Genomic DNA, 21,062 nt, shown 5'->3' on the forward strand with positions numbered 1-21,062 from the left:
TGTGTATTTACAGTGCACGGTTAAACTACATGGCCCAGAGTGCCTTGCAGAGTTCTCGCGATATCTGCTTGTGTGAACCCCTGCGATATACTGAAGGAAACCCCACTCGTTCTTTCTTTTCCAAAATGGCACCGAAGGCGAAGAAGGAAGGTGCGTTAAGTTAATAGGTTTTACGGTGTAAAATGATGGTTATTGTTATTATATACCGTTACCGTTGTACTTTTAAAGTAGATGAGATAGTAATGTTTTATGTGGATTATTTTAGCAGCGCTAGGAAGTAATATAACGTGAGTTTTAATGCATGTGCAGGCGCCGAGTGAAACGTCCTCAGTCAGAACCGCCGCTAAGTTAGCTAGCTAATACTGCTGAGCTGTATTAACACGCCTTATTTATTATTATATTTAACATGCCACGTGTTTAATCAAACGAATGTTAATTGTTGGATAAATTTTGTTTTTCGGAGAGATTATAGAGAGATATTGAGAGACGCATCCTTAACTTGTCATCGTTAGCATGTAACGTACACGCACGTGGCTAGTGATGTCTTTTTTTTAAATAATAGCCAGTCACTTAAGAGTTTCGCAGGACCCTCGTTTCTAGCTTTACAAACGATACTGTTTTGAGAGGAATAAAGCGAATTTGTGTTAGAGCCTGACTTTGTAGCTGTACCCGACTGTAAATATCCATTGATGTGTAAAGTTAAATGTATTTAGTAATAACCAGTAGTCAGCCAAAAATACTTAACGGCTTATATCAGTAAATATCAACAGTTCTCCTCATGTTCACAGAAAATTAAATGACACATAGTCAATATTATTTCTATGCACATTGTGCAGAACAGTCAAGTTTAGGGATAGTTCACCCCAACATAAAGATTCTGTTATTTATTCACCCACATGTCGTTCAAAACCTGTATATTGTGAAATGTCTCCGGGATTGTTGCCACATAATGGAAATCATTGGGGTCCATTGTTGATTGGTTATCAGCGTTCCTTTGTATCATATTGTGTTCTGCAGAAAACATTCATTCGGACAGTAATGTAAGTTTTGATCTTTTGTACAGCTGTACCGGCTAAGACTGAAGCCAAGTCTAAAGCCCTGAAGGCTAAGAAAGCTGTGCTCAAAGGTGTCCACAGCCTTAAAAAGAAGAAGGTCAGGACCTCCCCAACCTTCCGCCGGCCCAAGACTCTGCGTCTGAGGAGGCAGCCCAAATATCCTAGGAAGAGTGCTCCACGCAGAAACAAGTAAGATTCACATACAGCTCTGGAATAGATGATTCTTAGAATATGCGGAATATATGTATATGGCGTTAAATGCCGGTTTGTCTTAAAATCGTACATTGAACTCCTAGGATGCAAATGATGCCAATATCGCGATCAAAGCATGATCTATATGATTACAACTTTTAAACACTGATGCATCCCCTTAAAATAGTTTGATTTTAGTGTACACTAGAGCTTTCACAACTTCATGAGGTTAAAATTTATATCACTTGCATCCTGCCAGGCTGGACCATTATGCCATCATCAAGTTCCCCCTGACCACAGAGTCGGCCATGAAGAAGATCGAGGACAACAACACTCTGGTTTTCATTGTTGATGTCAAAGCCAACAAGCATCAGATTAAACACGCTGTCAAGAAACTCTATGACATTGATGTGGCTAAGGTCAACACACTGATCAGGTAGTTAAACATTCTCTAGTTTAAAATGTTTTGCTGTGAAGTCATTCCTGTGTAGTGATGTTAATTTAATCATCACTCTGAGACATGATGCACTCAAAGGAACCCCTGATACACAAGGAAGAAAAAGACTCCTGTTTATTTCTGTGATGTATGTTGTTAGTTCTTAATACATTATTGCTTTCTTCAGGCCTGATGGTGAAAAGAAGGCATACGTTCGTCTTGCACCCGATTATGATGCTTTGGATGTTGCAAACAAGGTAAATTGTTAATGCAAACATTTTAGAGTTTCCAAACCTGTGCTGTCGAATTCCTCAATTGCTTTTTATTTAGTAAACCTGTGGGAAAAATGTAAACTATTTTCTTTCTGAATGATTCTGATGCATTCAAAGGAACCGCTGATGCTTTGCTTTTATTACTGTAGAATATGTTTGACAAGTACTGATTATGATTTCTTTGTTTTTACAGATCGGCATCATCTAAAATGTTCTTGGTCAGATGTACAGAAGAATAAATGTTTGTAAAAACCTTCTTTTGTTCTTGTGGCTTTTTGTTTTGAAAATAAGGTTTGAAAATAAGTTCTTGGTTAAGAATTGTGTATTAGAATCTTTCTACACTGTTCAGTTATGATCTTTGTTTGTATTCCTGATGTCCATGTTTAGTTGAAGACTTGGAATGTTAGCAAATTTATGGATATTAGTTTTGAATTACTGAATTTGAATTAAACATTATAGTTGCACTTAAAATGTTGTACATTAGATATTCTGCTATCGACTAATACAATTATAGATGTTCGGAATCAGTTGTCTCAAATCTCAAGCGGTGCCATGTGCCAAAATAATACACAATTTTTTTTAAATATTTTTATGCATTTGGCAGACGCTTTTATCCAAAGCAACTTGCTTTGCATCGTACTTAACATTTCACACACTAAGAAAACACAAGCACAAATCTTGTTTGATAGAAAAAGCTTTATTCCTACATTTTAATGTAGTGATCAATTTTTAGCATTAAGCTCTTGTATATTCCTTGAAAGGGAAATGAAAATGATTAGAAAAAACAGCATCATTCCACTTTCAGCATGTTTGTGAGGTAACATTGCTCCTTTCAGGTTTATTTTGAATCTGAGGTAGGTTTATCGGTTAAGTATTACTAGGAAAATTCATTGGTAAAATTACTAAAGCCAATTTAGTGGATGTGCAAATCAATTTCTTGAGGAAACTCTGTGGCTGACATCCATGAGAGATCCAGTACATTTAAAAAAGCATCAGTTGAAGATGAAGATAAGTTTCCAGTGTGATAATTATATGGTTGAATTAATATCTATCAATATCTAGATTTGCAATCTAATACACCACCAGGTTTTATACTTTTGAAAGTTAAAATAAAAGACTTGTCAAGTATCTTTTTCATTTTTACATGTAGCCTATAAGATGGAGATCCTTGTGTTTTTGTAAAGAACCATAATCAACCCCTGCCAAACGTTGATTTAGTCATCAGCAAATTTATAGGAACTTCTGTCTGGACGGCGCTTCGAGAAGAAATCGGTGCAGAGGAGGCGGTAAAAATAGATGAGAATCATGATGTCCATGAGGGACATAGTTACTAGGAAGTAGAAGGCGTGATCCAGGGATGAATAGTGATATACGATGTACCAGGTGAGATAACACTGCGCTCCAAGCCGGAAGACCACATAGGTCAGGACATTAACCAGTTTGTTGATGGAGTAAAGGAGGGAATTCGGAGCCACTTTGGCCAGTTTCAGCAATAAACGTGCGTGTAAAAATACACTGTTCACTTCCACAAACAAGGCCACAACTGCACCTGCCACATAAAGATGTGTGAACACTGCATACAGGAAACACCAAATCACCTAGTAAAGAGAAATATGATTACTCGCATGGATGTACATACAATTTATGTTCAAACGAGATTGGAGGACTTATTACAAACACAGCCCATTTAAGGACAACATTAAGAGACAACCAAAAAAATATGTCTTTATTTACTCGCCCTCGAGTTGTTCCAAATCGGTGTAAATTTCCTTGTTCTCATGAACACATTTGGAAGAATGCTTGTAACCAACCAATTCTTGGCCATTGACTGCCATAGTAGGAATAGTAGTATAGTGCCCAATGCACTGTTTGCTTTCCTACATTCTTTAAAATATCTTCTTTTGTGTTCAACAGAACAGAAATTAATCAAGCATTTTTTCTTACTATGGCAGTCATTGGTGGCCAAGAAATGGTTGGTTACAAGCATTCTTCCAAATATGTGTCTCTGTGTTTAGCAGAACAAATATATTTATACAGATTTGGAACAACTTGAGGGTGAGTAAATGATGACAGAATTTTCATTTTTGGGTAATCTGTTCCTTTAAATCCTGATAAAACCCATGTGGTAACAGAGTTTGTTAAATAATCTATGATTTGACTTACCAAAACATGGTGCAGCAGAAATTCCCAAGATGCTTTTGCATACCCACTGAAGATAATATCACCAGCATCCTGAATGAAGTATCCTGTCAAAATATGGATGTCAAAACTCTCTTGCATCTTAAGCCAGTTGATCTTTAGTTTTTTTCACCATGGACTGTACATTTTTCCCATTATTATGTGCTACAGTGCTACAGGTGACACTCTCCTGATTAATAGGAAGTTTACATTTCAACCCTTTATATGCAAACATACAAATTGCTTAAAAGTCCCGGTGAACCGGACGTTGCGATCGTTTTTACTTCCGGATTTTGATGCATTTCCATGTGAAATGGACTGTCTAATGATTAAAATAGTGGGCGTGGCTTTCTTCATTCTCTGCATTTTGATTAGATATATAAAAACAGCTGTGACATTTTGAAGTTAAGCTGGCAGTAGACTGACTGTTGAAGGGGAGGAGATAACGGATGCTCCGCCCAAGCTGTCTAACTCATGTCATATAAGATGAATAGTCATGGAGGAAGGAAGTGCATATTCACATTTGAATTTTTAAAAGAGAATTACCCACATTGATAAACTAATTACCATAAACGCTACAATATTTCATGAAAAAAATAACTTCTTAATTTCACTGGGACTTTAACATAATGTAATTTCCACAACATTATTCCAAAGACTTGAGCGCTAAAGCGCTAAAACATAAAAAAACAAGATAAAAAAAAGTGTAGTATAGGAGAGACATCAGAAGCTCTGAGAACTTGAGGGAGTCCAAAAACACAGACAGTTCTTTGTTACAATGGTTTTAAAGGTTGGAAACAACTCATTTAAATAATTCTTAAATTAGTCGTATTGTAAATATATTTTATAATTTTATTTATTTGGTAAGCTGATGAAGAGGCTGTGTGCTTGAAACGTCACGCATTTTGTGAAAGTTTATAAAAATTGAGTTGATATTTTTGCTGCGCCGACTTTTCGTATATTGTTTTATTTTTCTAAGTATATACAATTTTTCACTTCAATATTTATTGGCCAAGGAAACTGATTTTTATTGAATTGTTTATTCTTATTTCTTTTTACCATTTATTTTCCAACAATTGTAAACAAAAATGTACTATGCTGTGTCTAACCTCATGTATTATGAAATCATTCCCATATTCTTATTTGTGTCTAGTCACATAGTGTCACGCAAAATCAATTATAGTGCATTGTGTTTTGATGTCGGACGTTCTGGGGTTTACTAACCAGAGGAAAGGATGACTAGCAGGTAGGAGGGAGGAGTGTAGGTTGAACGGAGTTCATGCACCATCACTGGATGCTGTATTATACTGTTGGAACAGACATACAGGAACATACAGGCTATTAATGTCAAACATGTTTACACAATGAATGGATACAAACTCTTGCTGGATTTGAGGGGTGAATTGATTCCTATACAGACAGTTGTTATAGTTCTATAATTATCTTATATCACGGTTACTTAGAGTTTCTCAATTCATGCCTGTCCTGCAGGTTTTTCCTGTTCCCACCGTTGAGAGATCTCTAACTGAAAGTTATGTGGGTATGAATTTTAACAGACACTATTAGCCACTGTACTAGTTTCTATCAGTTTGTACTTTATCTAAAATGTCAATCTACAGTAGTCTAGATTATGTCACAATAAACAAAACATAATGAATCACTACACATTGCAATAAGTGTGCTATGAATATAGATCTATGAAATCACAGCCTGTTTGGTCTCCTGTTTTCCAATGTAGATGCTACAGTTGCAGTTCAATTCTTTAGCGCTTATTCAACCAATATTTATTGCTGTCACTTTAAACACTTTACAAAGTTCTCCCAAAACTGAAATTCTGTCAGCATTTATTAACCCTCACAGTGTCCCAAATGTGTGTCTCGCTGTCTTGGTACACAAAATGTCCATGCAAAAAAGAGTATTGCTATTCTGTGTTACAAAATCGAAATAGAGCAACATGGTTTCTTTTTTAGTAATCTGTACCTCAATATTTGGAAATGAAAGATTCAGTCAAAGTCAATAAACCGAGCTCCTTAACTCACCAGGCAACAGCCCAAGTGCCAGTTAGCAAAGAGTGGACGAGTGACACTGAAAGGTTCTTCCACTTCCATGACCTCCAAGGGTCTGCAGTCACAATGCTGGGTCTCGGCACAGTCTGCAGTAACCTGTGAAGGATCCTGAAGGCCACTGAGCAGCACAATACAGAGAGGGCTGCATGCTTCTGGACGTGATTCAGCCATGAGTCCATCCTCCACCACTGCTTGGATTTTTCTTTCCTTTTCTCAGATAACAGTTCCTTGTTGTCGTTGTCTATGCACTTTAAACAGCACCGCCCTAATAAATTTCTTCAAATTCTGAAACAGTTAACAATATCCCTTTTCTTTTTTGAGAATACTTTAAACCAGTGCAAGCTTTTCTTATGTTTCTGAACCTCCGTGTTTCATTCACGTGCTGCTGCCTGTCATAGGTGTGGCATGTGTCACTATACCTGTTTGCTGAACAGTGATTGGCCGGTGAAGAACAGGTCCGTAGGAAAGTTATCACAGAGGGTGTTGGCTACACCTCTTTCTGCTGAATTTGATCTATTTCTACAAATTCACTATCCAGCACAGCTTTCCAGTCATACAGTTGACTCTGTGTGTGGTTGGGTGGGCGACTGAGCACAATAGAACAATAGAGGCCATTTAAATGCATGTTGCTGTCCTAAACAAATGAAATGTACTGAGTCTTGCAGCTGGATTAAATGATTTCACTCACACCATAGGACCAAGAAGGCACAGTTTGTTGTATTGTTTTTTAATAAGCTTTTAATAGTGATATGGCACAAAATGCATAACACCAGGACAACTAGAAGCATAAAGTCATGACTCTAGAGGACCAATGTCCTAAGGTGCTTAAAAATAACAAAAAACAAGAAATGGATGATTGTCGTAAGCATTTTCATGTATAGATTTTGTTAAGCAGCAGTGGAAGGACTTCCAGTTTCAGTTTTACTACACAAATGTTAGAACAAATTACAACCAACTCAATATTTAAGGACTGAATTAAAATTTTAAACGATCTATCTATTAGACTTAATTATATATGCAAAATAAACAACTGTAACAGGAAGTGCGTAATAGACTTTTAGGCAAACCTATGCAGAGCTTTGTAAGATTTGTAAAAAAGATCACTTGTGGGTGGCAATTTGGGTTTAATGTGCAGAGTTTGACATCTACTGGTGCTATTAAGAATGTGCACACACGTTATACAGGTAAATGAGTAATATCTTGAAAGAGTCTTGAAAATTTCTATATTGTATTTAAAAGAACATGTAACATTAAAGCCTAACATGTCATCGCCTTGGCCACCTTGAGGTTCTATCTGCACTCTGAGCAGTACTGAGTTATTGAGCTTCACAGTTCCAAAGAAAAAAACAATACATCATGTCAATAGCTTGTCACACAATTGGAAAATGCGAATAACTCAATTTAAAAAATGTCAGATAGAATCCATGTTGATGATTTTGATTATATCTTAGTGATTATTGGCTGTAGTTCACTGTTTTTCTTTTTTTCTAACTTTCTTTTTTGTAAAAACATGTTTCAGTCCTCTTGAGCTTTTCTGGTTTGTCAAACGTCACGTTAACAGCTGCCAATATTAATGTACAGAGCTACAGTTCTATTGACTTAAGAGTCATTTGATGCATTGCTCTTCTGTTCAGTGGATAAAAAGGTAAATACAGTGCCCCAGAACTGTCAGTTGCTAACATTTATCCAAATATCTTTGTGTTCAGACAAATGAAGAAATTTAAACAGGTTCGGAACAACTTGAAGTTGAGTAATTCTTAACAGAATTTAAATTTTTCGGTGAATTATCACTTTAAAGTGCTTTAATGTTTTAATATCCAGAGTTTGACCCTATGTAGTAGCTGAGCAAATTTGAATGGCAATTTAATGGTTTAAAGAAACTTAATTAAAACTTTTAGCAATTCTTAGAAAATATAATATCTATATTCATGTACCATTTCAAAATCAACACTACCCTGTCATAGTCTTTTGTTATGTATATTTTACTTCATTTGATGTAATATATACTTAAAAGCTCAGCTCATAGTGATGTAAATATACTGGCTTGAATGATCTATTTTAGGTTGTCAATGAAAATAAAAAGGATATTAACATTTGGAATGCTCCACGCAGTCCTCAGCAGCAATTCGAGCTGCATCTTGTTCTGTATACAAGTCACCTAAAGACTAGTTTAAACTTGTTTGATTCTAAATACATATTTACAATATTAAAAATCAAGCCCTTCATAGTTTTTTCTGTCGGAGTCTTAGAAATTAAGCTGCATTTGAACAATGCATAAAATTTGTTTAACTGCAGTTATTTTTTATGAAAATGTCTCTGCCATAAGCGCTCAGCAGAAGTCAATTCTGCGTCATAGCACAACAGCCTTCAGTGAATAAAATAGCTAAGACATGATCATAAACTGCACATTCTGTACAATCCTATGCAAGGACCGAGTTGCTCAGCTGATGATGAAAACTCTAGGGCCTTCCTCTCTCATGGGCGGCAGGGTTTCTATGTGTTCTATAAGGATGTGCTTGTCCTCCCTCTTTGAAAGGCTCTCCTGACCTAGTGGCTCACAGAGACTGCTCCTCAGATCTTCAAAACATACATTCAAGTCTTTGAAGAGATGCAGCATGCTCACCCCAATCACAATAACCAAGAAGCCTCCGACCGTGCCTACGACATCCACCCCTGACATGGCTCTCCACTCTTTAAACAGAATTACAGAGGTGCTCAGGACCACGGTAGTAAAGAATACATAGTATATGGGGTAGACCAGGAGCGTATTGAAGGTATCAAGCGACTTGTTCAGATAGTTGATTTGGATGAGGATGGATCCTATTAAGGTAAGCAACAGGATCCAGGTGAGAGGGTGACGGAAGACGGAAAGGTTCGAGAAGGAGGTGTGGATCACAATGCCGAGGCCTTTGACTGAGGACACCGTAAAAGCTCCGAGCAGAGAGCAGATGCATATGTAAATTACAATGTTCGTCTGACCAAAGCGAGGAGAGAAGTAGAAGATGAGGACCATACACGCCACCAACAGGACGCTGGCAAACACCATAAAACCTTCAGGAAAAGAAAAAAAGTGTTATTGCGTCGCATTAAAATCTGTTTTTGGTTTCAAAAAGACACAAAATGTATCAACACTTACCAGGGTCCAGCAGTTTCTCTGTCATTTCCGCAAGTGTCGTCACTTCTTCCTCTTCAGGTGCATGTATGACCATTATTGTACTTCCCAGTATGCTGAGCATACAGCCAAGTTTTCCCAGCAGATTCATTGTTTCCCCGAACAAGTGAGAGGACAGAACTGCACTGAAAGAACAGTAAACAAACATTAACATTAGTACAGTTGATTGAGTTCAAATGAATACCTCGGATATAAACACAAAAGGTTATTGCTACGACTAATGGACTGTTGACATGCATATATCATATTAGGGAAAGTTCAATTCGATCTTACAATTGAATTCATTTTATTTATATAGCACTTTTTACAATTCTGCATTGTTTAAGGCAGCTTTACATACAGCTTTAGGCGATAGTTACAGTACTAAAGAGATATAAATATGAAAAATAAAGAAGGCACAGAATAGATGGTAATTCATTAAGTATTATTGCAGTTTTCCTCAATACTATGTACATTGATAAAACTTACATAAGTTTGTATTCAGACATTTCTATTCAAAATAGTAACCACCATTTATATCAAATTACATACTGGTACATTTTTATGTATTTATTTTTTAAATACAATGTTGGCTTGTCAAACCAAAGCTGTCAGAATGTTTATTTCCAGTATTACAATATGGATTAACACAATATCAGTTATCATCCTTGACCTTCTTGACCTTGAATTTTCTCACCATTTATTCACCCTATCCGAACCTGTATTCATTTCTTTGTTCTGTTGAACACAAAGAATATATTTGGAAGAATGTTCGCCATTTTAATTCTGGGACATCGACTACCATGTTAAAAATGTTAAAATGGTAGTCGAATCGATTTTGTGTTTAACAAAACAAAACAAATATACAATGTTTTTTCTATGGTAGTCAAATATGTCCCAAGACTAAACATTTCTTTCAATGTTTACATTCTTAAAAAAAAAGGTTTTTTTGTTTAACAGAACAAAGAAATGTAAACATGTTTGGAACAACTTGAGGGCGAGTAAATGATGACGGTATTTTCATCCTTGGGTGAACTATCCCTTTAATATCATGATCACTTTTGCTGGGTTATTTACAACACTATAATGTGTATATTGTTTTTTTTCAATAAAATAGTTTGAATAAGAAGCTTATCTATATGATTTTACAGGAATGACCTGAATACATTCTTGGCTGGAGACAGTAATCATATGATATGACAAAGAAGTGAATTACATTAGTAAGCAGTCACACACATAATGATATGTCATTATGCGTATGACTTCGTATTAATCTAATTCTTTGAACAACTAGGATTTACCATATTTTCAAGACATTATGTTAGATTATGCAGATCAATAGACTGTACAGAATAATTACCCATGTTACAAGAATGTAAAAGAATAATGTTTGAATAATCTGTGTGAGATATCTTTCATTAACATTAACGCTTGATTTTTACTTGAAATTGATCAATAGACCTGCACGTATTCTCTAAGTACTTATTTAATTATGAGGTGCTTCCTTATACTTTTAGGCTCATATTGAGTGATTAAGTGTACATCAAAGACTATTATTATTATTACTTTCATTGAAACAATGGAAGATTTTAAAAAGTGCATTATAAATACATTTCAATGGTAACTAAAATTACCGGTTTAGGCTTGTAAAGTTTACATAGCATCATGTGGAGCAAACTGTTGCTAAGTGTAAATAAGGGTGGTGCCATTACCTGATAAGAACACTAAGAGCTCCTAAAGGGGTCACCACTGTAGCTGGAGCAAACATGTAGGCAGCGAAGTTTGCTGCCTCACCTCCACCCACTGAGCAAAAAAACAAAACAGGATGTTACAAACAGGAGTCAATATTACAATAACACAGGAGGATGATTTAAACTGTGTTGAAATAAACTTACTGGTCAAAAGGCCACCCCACCAAAGCCAGTCCTTCAAGTAACCATGGCCTCCATCAGCTAAAGATTTGAAGATTCAGAAAACAATGAAGACACTGTTTTAACAATCATCTATAAAATCTTGAGAACAGGAAGTTGCAAAATTATAACAGCATTATTTTGTCCGAATGTTATTTGGTTTAAAAGAGAAACAAATGGAGCCTGGAGCTCCACCTGGAGCTACATAGATCTTTCTATTATGTAAATCTGAATGTAAATGACCTTACCTGCCCTCATCTCTCCAGCTCTGGCTAGACGCAGTAATGCCTTCTTTTTCATAATAACACTTCCTCCAATAAGAAAAGCTGAGAGTATTGCCAGGGTCAAGCCTATCCAGAAATTGTAGTTGCTCCATTTGTCGATGACCTCAGCTGCTTTACTGTCTGTAGAGTTTATGCTGGCGTGGTCCTCGCTTAAAGACGCGTTGCCAGTTAACCCGTCAAGTACACAAACAAAGATGGATGTGGGACACGATAGTCTTATTACAGAACCTGAACAGAAGAAGAAAACAAGAAATGTGGTTTTATGTATGTCATTAGGATTATATGTGAAAAGCATTAAATAAAACCTAAAATATCTCAATAATACTAATTTATGTAGATGTCAGAACCTTTGATCTGAGTATATCTATGGATGTTTTACAGGTATGTTAACTTGATGATGATAATGACAATAAATAGTAATATTAATGCTCATTTATCCTCAAATGTGATTTATGAGGGACAATATAACAAACGATTCTAGCATTAATAATCCCTTAGATAGCAAACAAAATGTTGAAAATTACCAATTTGACATTGATTCAACATTAAATCTATCATCTTTGCTATTTGTAGGGTTTTTATTCAAATTAAATACTGTATTAAAATACTGTGGTGTGAAATAATTACAAATACTCACACCAGACATATACAAAAAAACAAAAATCACTTTATAATAGAATCTCTTCTAAATTCAGGAGTCATTAACACTTACCATTTATGCACGAATCGATGGGAAGATGTATGTCTTTCATCGTATCGTTTGCCTTCATAAACAAGTAGTTATAGTTCTTACAGAAATAAATCCATTTAAAGGGAAATATAAGTAATTCCTCCTCCGTTAATAATCTACGAGAAATAAAACTCGTTTCTTATGGACAGCGAATCGGTTCATTTGCAAACGTCAGAACAGACGTTCTGTACCATTCTCGGGTGTAACTTTACACTACTGATACCTGCGTGCGGCGTGCACGACGATAACACGGCCACGAGCATAGCAGGTATCTACTGCCACGCCCGAGTCGCGCCTGCGTTGATTCAGCACGGAAATAGTCTCTGTCAGGAGGTTAAAACATAATGTTTCAAATATGTGACCCTGTGTCACAAAACCAGTCATAAGTAACACGGGAACATTTTTAGTACAAGTCAAAAATACATTGTATGGGTCAAAATTATTGATTTTTCTTTTATGCCAAAACTCATTAGGATGTTAATTAAAGATAATGTTCCATGAAGATATTTTGTGAATTTCCGACCTTAAATATCTAAAAACTTTATTTTAGAGAGTGGATGGCCTTCCACAGTGCCCCTGATTAACATCTTCAAAGGCGATTTTCTCAATATTTAGATTTTTTGCACTCTCAGATTCCAGAGTATCTCAGCCAGATATTGTCATATTCGAACAACTCGTACATCAATATAAATCTTATTTATTCAGCTTTCAGATTATTTAAAAATCTCAATTTCGAAAAATTGACCCATCAGACTGGTTTTTTGTTGTCCAGGGTGACATATGACATTACAAGGAACTCAAACTAACAAAGACTTCCTATTTATACGCTTCACAAAAATAATATTTTTGCATGGGTGGGGTTGTGAATTATCTTGTTTTCATGAGCTGCACTCTAAAACTACAAATTGTAACATTTTACAATAAGATCCTATATTCTTTTAGGAAAATTGTTTTTGTGGAGTATTGTTGTTTACGATTGGGAAAACCATTTAAGTTACCACAGTAACCATGTTTTTTATAACTGTAGTAAAACCATGTTTTTTGGGAGGTGGGGTAATGTGTTAGCTAACAGGAACTTACAATAAGCAAAATCATTTTACAGTTATTTTCTTTCAGTAGATATACAATTGTTCACGTAAGTGTTTTCAAAGTGTATAATAACGTATATGTTAGCAGATGCACCAACCTTAAATGTATTGTTATGTTGAATCAATATTAACTTAGATTAATGCATACTGTAGAAGTACTAATGCAGTTAGACATTAAAATTGAATGAAACATGCTGTATGTAGTTCCTCATAGCATGTTACCTGATACCTCCTTGTTGAAGGTGCTGGTCCAAAAGATTTCCATCAAAAGCTGAAGAACCAGTTTAGCTCATGGGCTTAAACAGAGGTAAAGCTTAGATATTTGCGAAACCCTGTGACAAACATAAAGGGTGACTAACATTAATGATTTAAGTAATAAATAATAATAATAATGAATTATATAATAATTAAAGGACAGCAGCGACATTTAAGTTTATTTCAACATTTTATTAGTTATGTTGTCCATTCTTTTAGTGAAGCTGAAAGACAACATCATTATGAACTTTGAAATGCATCTCTGTTGTATATTCTGTACACAAATCATTTCATCCCAGTCTCAAGGCTGTTCATGACGTAATCACAAAATTTAAAATCAATTAATTTGTGTTCATGGACACGAATTCCTAATTTTTTTAATGCAAATCAGCACGATTTTTGATACACATGCCACTTGTGTATGTTTATAACGTGATACCAGATGAAGTCATATGTTTCACAAGATGGCTAGCTACCCCTTCCCCACTCAAACCCTAAAATCACAGGCGCAAAGGCAAATTTAGCTAAAGATAACACATCTTAAAAGGTGGCTTAGCAACGAGTAAGGTCCACCCTAACCACGCTAAACCTAACGTCAAAGCAGAAAAGGAATAAAATGTAGGAAGGGTGGTCTTTCAAACTAGTACCAACAGAAAAGCTATGAAAACTGTCGACTTATGTTTATCTTTCAATATTTTAGAATAATTTAAAGGTGTGGTTCTTTTCCTTTTTTCGTGCCTTGCTCCCCTGGTTGTGAAATGTATATTGTATGTCTCTTTGTTCTAAGCAAACAAGATGTATGAATGAGACCGTAGGAATTCACACGAATGAGCAACCTTGTAAAATAGGTACGAATTACCATCAGATTATGTTGATATATATGAAGAGTTTGGTTCCAAAATTAGAACACTCTGTTTCTTTTGATGTACGCCATAATACCAAAAAATACAGCTAATTTACACAATAAAACATGATAACATAATAAAAAAACATGATTTTGAAATTCTTTTATTATCTCATTTTGGAACCAAACTCTTCAAATTTATACATTTAGAAGATACTGTTAAAATACATGAAATTCGTGCTTAGTAACAGAAAAAAAATTGTGCTGAGTGACATCATAAAAAGGAGATGTGGAGATGGTGGTCTAGTGGGTTAAACCACTGAACTGGTAAATCAAAGGTTGCTGGTTCGATACCAGCAGCCACCACCAGTGTGTCCTTGAGCAAGACACTTTACTCCACGTCGCTCCAGGAGGATTGTCCCTATAATAAGTGCACTGTAAGTGCATTTGCTAAATGTAAATCTAAAAAGGGGAAATGTGTCAATGAACCAGAATTAATAGATTCTAAAATTTGTGACAATATGTCACTATTTTTCGTGAGACTCTCTTGATCAATGAAACATTTTATAGATTGTACAGTAAATATTTTAAAAACATAGTTGGTGTTACTGTTAGAACAAGATTTGTAAGCAGTTATTTTGTTGTGCTCTGGCGTGTTGAAATTAGAATTTAGGTAGAGCACCTGAGGTTGTCACAAACAGCCTAGAGACTGGTTACCTTGAGCACACAGAAGTCCCCTGACAGGGGCTACATGTTCCACTGGTTTTCATGGGCTATTATGAGTGTGGGGCTTTCTAAACAAACATTAGGCTGCAAACAGCGCAATTATTTAAACAACATTCTGTAATTTCAGTCATATCATAGAATCAAGATAACAGCATTATGCTTGGTTGAAAAGCTGCACAAAGGATCTTACTTTCCTAATGTGTACAAGAAAAAAACAATGAAAGAAAGGGAATTATTAAATTCTGTTATACAAAGAGCCCAGATGATGTCACTGCAGACTTAGGAAACACAGCACAAATTTCTGTTGAAAAGAATCTCAAGTCAGACCAGGTGACCAAAGTTTCCTCCTTTCTGAGCTGTTATTTTTAGTCTCTCAAGTATAAATAACACATATCAGGTGAAATAGGATTTTTTTTGCTCCTGGAAAACTTCAGGTTGTCGTGTTTTCTTTTCCACCCTGATGGGATTATACATGATCATAAAGAACGCTACATTTTCTGATTAAAAAAGAATTAAATTGGATTGGACTATCATGATCACTCTATATGCACAGGATGATTTAAAAATCCAACAAATCTAGAAAAGAAAGGCCATCACAGCCCTTCTGTGTAATCTATTGCTTTTGTAAAATCAATAACCAGATTACAACAGCCTAAAGTATTAGGCCTGTCATTTTATTTATTCATTCCTTCTACAACAACAAAATACCCTTGATATTGAGTAGTGGTTTGTCCACAACTTTTCCCATTAACAGAAGATACACATCGAGAAAGAGGAAATGTCAAATTATTCAAATTATAGTGAAGCACACAGAAAGAAAAAGAGGAACAATATTTCACTCACTCTATTCCATTTGTCTACGCATGTTCTATTTTCAAGTTGTTGTTTTTTTGCACTAATTACCATGATCAGTCAAAACAGCACTACTCCTGCGCACAGCCTCCCACACAAACTCTGAAAAACAATTCATACAGACACACAGAGAGACCCTGACATACAACTGCAATTTGATTTCAGGATAGTAGAAAACATCATAACATACTGTAACATGAACAGAGGAGAACTGGTAAAAAGAGGTTATTAGTACGTGAAATGACAAATACTAGTTCACCTTAAAATTATTCTGTCATAATTCTCTTGTCACAGTTCTTTCTTTCTCTCTACTGTGGAACATAAATGTGATGTTAGGATGAATGTTAATGACTGACAGCCACAGCTCATATTCACTTTCACAGTAGTTGTAATCCTTTTCTTTTGTCTGTGCGCTTGTGTTTCAAATTCAGACAAAAAACATGAATGTTGATCTCTTTAACATGACTAATTACACTAACCAAGTTATATTCATTTTAATAACAATAAATATTAAGTCTCATTGTTTATGTCATCCACTGCAACTTCGAAATATGTGGTGTGGTGTACCAGCCCTGACTTTATTCGAGTGAAATGCAATGATCATTACTGAATATGCTGAGGAGAGATATTGATATTTGCTTTCACATTTGAACTCCACTTATATCTCCCCATAATGTAATCTACACGAGAGAAATACATAAAATGATAAACTATTTACAGATTCTCCTCACAGAGTAACATCAGGGATTTCTTCAAAGTTGCAGTTAAGGGATGAAATGGGTTGGCATAGCAACTGTGTTTGAGGAACTGACAAATTATAGGCATGAGTTTTAAACAAAATAATATAATTTCTATAGAGATCAGCCTGCCCTGAAAAAAGTTCTGACCTCTGATATACCAGTTTTTTTTTCATGATACATATACAAATTGCTTCATTAAAATGTTTAACTTTATAATAAGGATCTCTTTATATTTAATTAAGAATTATTCATTCTGCTGCCATATACATTTATTGGAAATGAAACATGTGGGATTTTTACTCATAACTCTGAGAACCCTCAAGCCTTTCTGTCTCACATATGACAAAATGCTGTCTAATTTTATTGTCATTTTAATAGGCCTATGATTTTAATTAATAGTAATACTTCTTTTATAATATCTCTCTGAAAATAGACTTTAAAATTAAAAAAATTGACAAATTTCTTAAACTAATTTGAGGAGTTTTGTAACAACGGGTGCATTTAACAATGTTATTGATGTTAAGACAATAAAATATGTATTTTTGTACTTTGATGTACTTAGGGGTCAGATTCAACATTTTCATAATAACAACTTTATATCTACATTATAAAAAACAGAACACACTGCTTTATTAAATAAAAGGGTGAATGTTTCAAAAACTGAATCCAAACATGAGCCTGATGCAGGTAGATGGCGCTCTTGAGAAAGGCTATAGCCTGTAATACATGGGTAATCAAAGTTTTTAAAGCCATAAACATTTTCATTTCAATAAGAGAACTGTGCACTTATGGTGATTCAACAGTTGAAATTCTGTATACTGTCTGTTACAAGGACTTGTTTAAGTCTTTAGTTTTAAAAGTCAATTAAAGTATAGCCATAAATCTTAATGAGTCAGGAAAATATCTGGCCTTTATTAATAAATCTGTCAGCTTTAGATAGAGCATAGATATGCTTTGAGAGATAAATTCATACCCTATGATTTCTATAACTTAAAATGAAGACAAAATTGACCATCTTTATATATTTTGGCATCTCAGAATAGTTTGTAAACACATCAAAGGTCAGCATTTTCTGTGATTGACTGAAAGGCCAGGCCTATAGAGAGAACGTCTTGGTTACGTATGTAACCTCAGTTCCCTGATGGAGGGAACGAGACGTTGTGTCGAGAACGACAGATGGGGTTCGCCCTTGAGAACCAATCAACTCTGACTACTATAGAAAAGGCCAATGAAATTTGGCGAATGCAATTTGCATGCCGGGCTCCGCCCCCGGAAATCCGGTATAAAAGGAGGCCGGCGTGCAGCATTCACTTACCTTTGTTCTGAAGAGCCTGAGACCTCTCAAACTGCAGCAGAATACGATACGTGTTCGTGGCATAAGGGACACAACGTCTCGTTCCCTCCATCAGGGAACTGAGGTTACATACGTAACCAAGACGTTCCCTTTCTGTCGGTCTCTCGACGTTGTGTCGAGAACGACAGATGGGGTTGCCTATGGAAAACGCCACAACGCTGTATCGCGTCACAATCTCTAGCGAAGCGACGGTAACAAGCCTGGGCGTGTCATCTCGAAGCTTTCGTGAGACTGTAACCTTCCAGTGTGGTGGTCGGGGGGTTCCAGAGCTTTCTTGGAGAAAGATGGGTACAGCCCTGACCGGTAACTTTCACGGACGGGGCCTTAGCTCTCTATAGGCGAGAGGCCGTCCAGATCAGTTTACACCGGGTAAGCGCGACTCTTAATCAGAGAAGCGCTACAGAGGCCACCTCCTACCCGTGGGGAGGAATATGGTGGATATAGGTATGGTCTCGTCCTTGGAGGAGAACGCATGGAACGTGCGGACTGAGTAGTTAACCGCGAGGTGGAGGCCCACCTGGGGAAGCTCATGGGTTACCAGGAGTGGGAACCATTCTCATGAGGATACATCAGACGGAACAGCCCACGGAGGGGGTGTTACAGACGTCCGGTAGCACTAGGTCCGGTTAGAGCTATCTGTGATAGCTCACATGGTATCCCGGCCTAAGGGGGAAGGCTGCTCTGCCCAGCCAGCCCCCAGGGGGTGCTTGTTTGGTGATGGATGGAATGCCTATTCTTAACCAGTGTCTGGGTAAGAAGGGAGGCTGGTGAGGTACCAGTTTCTTAGCGATGTGTTCGGGTAAGAAGAAAAGGTAAATAGCACACTGACCCAACCTGTTAGAGGGTGGAAAGGTGCTTTCGCAGGCATACGCCCCCCCGGATGCCAGTCCTACATGTCGCCACGCAGGACGTGGGCTGACACCGGGTTTACGCGAAGGTTGTTAACCCTTGCGAAGGTGTTTGGGCATAGCCCAACCCGCAGCTCTACAGATGTCTGCTAGAGAGGCGCTTCTGCCAGTGTCCAGGAGGTGGCTAAACTCCGTGTGGAGTGAGCCCTCACTGCCAATGGGCATGGGAGATTCTGAGATCGGAATGCCGTCGTAACGGCGTCCACGACCCAGTGCGCCAGCCTCTGTTTGGAGACAGCCTTCCCCTTCTGCTGTCCTCCAACAGACACGGAGCTGGTCAGAGCTTCAGAGCTCTGCGTGCGGTCCAGTACGTACTGGACACAACACTAATCGGGTTGGGTCTTCCTCCCCTATGGGGAGCGCCTGCAAGTTCACCACTTGGCCCCGGAGGGAGTAGTGGGAACTTCTTGGGCACGCACCCGGGCCTGGGTCTCAAGATAACGTGAGAGTTTCCAGGGCCGAGTTTAAGGCAATCCAGGGACACGGAGGATGCTCTGTGGTCCCCTACCCTCTTGAAGGAAGTGAGCGCCGTCAGGAGGGCCGTCTTACTCTATGAGGAAGATCGGAACCTCCGAGGGGCTCTTTGGGGGGCCCTGAGGCTCCCCAGGACCACTTAGGGTCCCAAGAGGGTATGGAGCGGAGATGAGGCGGATTCCGCCCTCTCGCTGCTTAGGAACCTGGTGACCAGGTCGTGTTGCCCTAGAAACTTTCCACCGACTGAGTCGTGATGAGTGGCAATAGCGACTACATACACTTTCAGTGTGGAAGGGAGATGTTAGTCTCCAGTCTCGTGAGGAGGGGAACACAATCCTGATCAAGCACCTCAGTGGGTCTTTCTCGTTGAGAAAGACACCAGGACGAGAAGAGGCACCGTCTAGAGGCGTGTAACCGCCTAGTAGATGGGGCCCTAGCCTGGGTGATGGTCTCAGCCGTATAGGGGGAGTAGCCATCTTAGGATCTTCTCGTCCCGTCTAGAGACCAGACATGGGTGTTCCAGAGGTCTGATCTGGGATGCCAGAACGTGTCCTTCCCCTGAGAGAGCAGGTCCTCTGTCAGGGGAATGGTTCAGGGGGAGTCGCTGTCCAGAGCATCGGCTCTGAGGCCAAGTGCGGTTAGACCGGTGTGGTGTGACCAATAACACTTGGTGCTCCTGCTCCCTGACCTTGCACAGAGTCTGTACAAGAAGGCTCCGGGGGGGAAGGTGTGCTTCCGCCCATCCCGCGGCCAGCTGTGCGCAAGGATATCCGTGCCGAGGGCAGGGACTATCAAGCGGGCAAATGGTGGTGTTACGGGAGGTGAACAGGTTTTACCTGGGCCTACCCGAACAGCCTCCAAATGAGCTGGACTGCACGGGGGTGGAGTCGCCACTCTCCACGAGGCATAAACTGGCGAGAAAGCACGTCGGCTGTCTAGTTCAGTTTGCCCGGGGTGTGTGGCCTGCAGGGAACGAGTCACCTGTTGACTCCACCGGAGGAGGCGTCGAGCAAGTTGTGTTTAGCTGCTGTGTGCGAACGCCACCCTGACGATCTGTATTCGCTACAGCTATAGTGCTGTCCTCGGAACAGCACGTGTATGTCTCGCACGAGAGGCCGTAGCCTGCTCAGTGCAAGTAGCATAGCCCACAACTCTTGGCAATTGATATGCCAGCGCAGGCGGGGGTTCGTCCAACACCCCACCTGCGTGCCCGTTGCACACTACACCGCACCCCTGCAGGGAGACTTCAGTCGTCACCACGACCTGCCTCATAACCTGCTCAGAGGGACCTGAGTCCGTCGAAAAAGTCATAAAGACTAGGGGTTATGGTGCGTCGGCAGCAGGGCGGCATCACCATGCGCCTGCTGCCGGTGTGCCACGCTCTCCTCGGAACTCGACTCTGAAACCAGTGTTGGAGCGGTGTCATGTGCATCAACTCGAGGGGTATTAGCCCGCGAGGACGCCATGTGTCCCAGGAGCCTCTGAATTGTTTCAGGGGGACCGCTGTCTGCCTAAAATGTTCATTTCAGACAGTTCAACACTGGTTG

General features: G+C 38.4%; 3 protein-coding genes and 1 non-coding gene across 4 annotated transcripts; 2 read left to right on the forward strand and 2 right to left on the reverse strand.

Annotated features, from left to right (window-relative positions):
- Positions 1–25: 25 nt before the first annotated feature.
- Positions 26–2,209, forward strand: rpl23a (ribosomal protein L23a). Its single transcript, XM_056732064.1, has 5 exons — positions 26–150; positions 1,064–1,244; positions 1,507–1,683; positions 1,871–1,940; positions 2,149–2,209. The coding sequence occupies exons 1-5, from the start codon at positions 30–32 to the stop codon at positions 2,161–2,163; spliced, it is 564 nt and encodes a 187-aa protein (XP_056588042.1). The 5' UTR covers positions 26–29; the 3' UTR covers positions 2,164–2,209.
- On the forward strand, positions 1,352–1,422 carry LOC130408551 (small nucleolar RNA Z17). Its single transcript, XR_008904766.1, has one exon. It is a non-coding gene; the product is annotated as a small nucleolar RNA Z17 (small nucleolar RNA).
- Positions 2,210–2,362: 153 nt separating the features above from the next.
- Positions 2,363–6,622, reverse strand: tlcd1 (TLC domain containing 1). The gene is made up of 4 exons (XM_056732063.1): positions 6,173–6,622; positions 5,358–5,440; positions 4,119–4,201; positions 2,363–3,553 (listed from the first exon to the last, which is right to left on the reverse strand). The coding sequence occupies exons 1-4, from the start codon at positions 6,376–6,378 to the stop codon at positions 3,170–3,172; spliced, it is 756 nt and encodes a 251-aa protein (XP_056588041.1). The 5' UTR covers positions 6,379–6,622; the 3' UTR covers positions 2,363–3,169.
- Positions 6,623–6,941: 319 nt separating this feature from the next.
- On the reverse strand, positions 6,942–12,512 carry nipal4 (NIPA like domain containing 4). Its single transcript, XM_056731309.1, has 6 exons — positions 12,257–12,512; positions 11,509–11,772; positions 11,246–11,302; positions 11,063–11,153; positions 9,336–9,496; positions 6,942–9,250 (listed from the first exon to the last, which is right to left on the reverse strand). The coding sequence occupies exons 1-6, from the start codon at positions 12,312–12,314 to the stop codon at positions 8,640–8,642; spliced, it is 1,242 nt and encodes a 413-aa protein (XP_056587287.1). The 5' UTR covers positions 12,315–12,512; the 3' UTR covers positions 6,942–8,639.
- Between the last annotated feature and the right edge of the window lie 8,550 nt (positions 12,513–21,062).

This window comes from Triplophysa dalaica, chromosome 19 (assembly GCF_015846415.1).
Source record: "Triplophysa dalaica isolate WHDGS20190420 chromosome 19, ASM1584641v1, whole genome shotgun sequence".
Taxonomy (NCBI): Eukaryota; Metazoa; Chordata; class Actinopteri; order Cypriniformes; family Nemacheilidae; genus Triplophysa; species Triplophysa dalaica.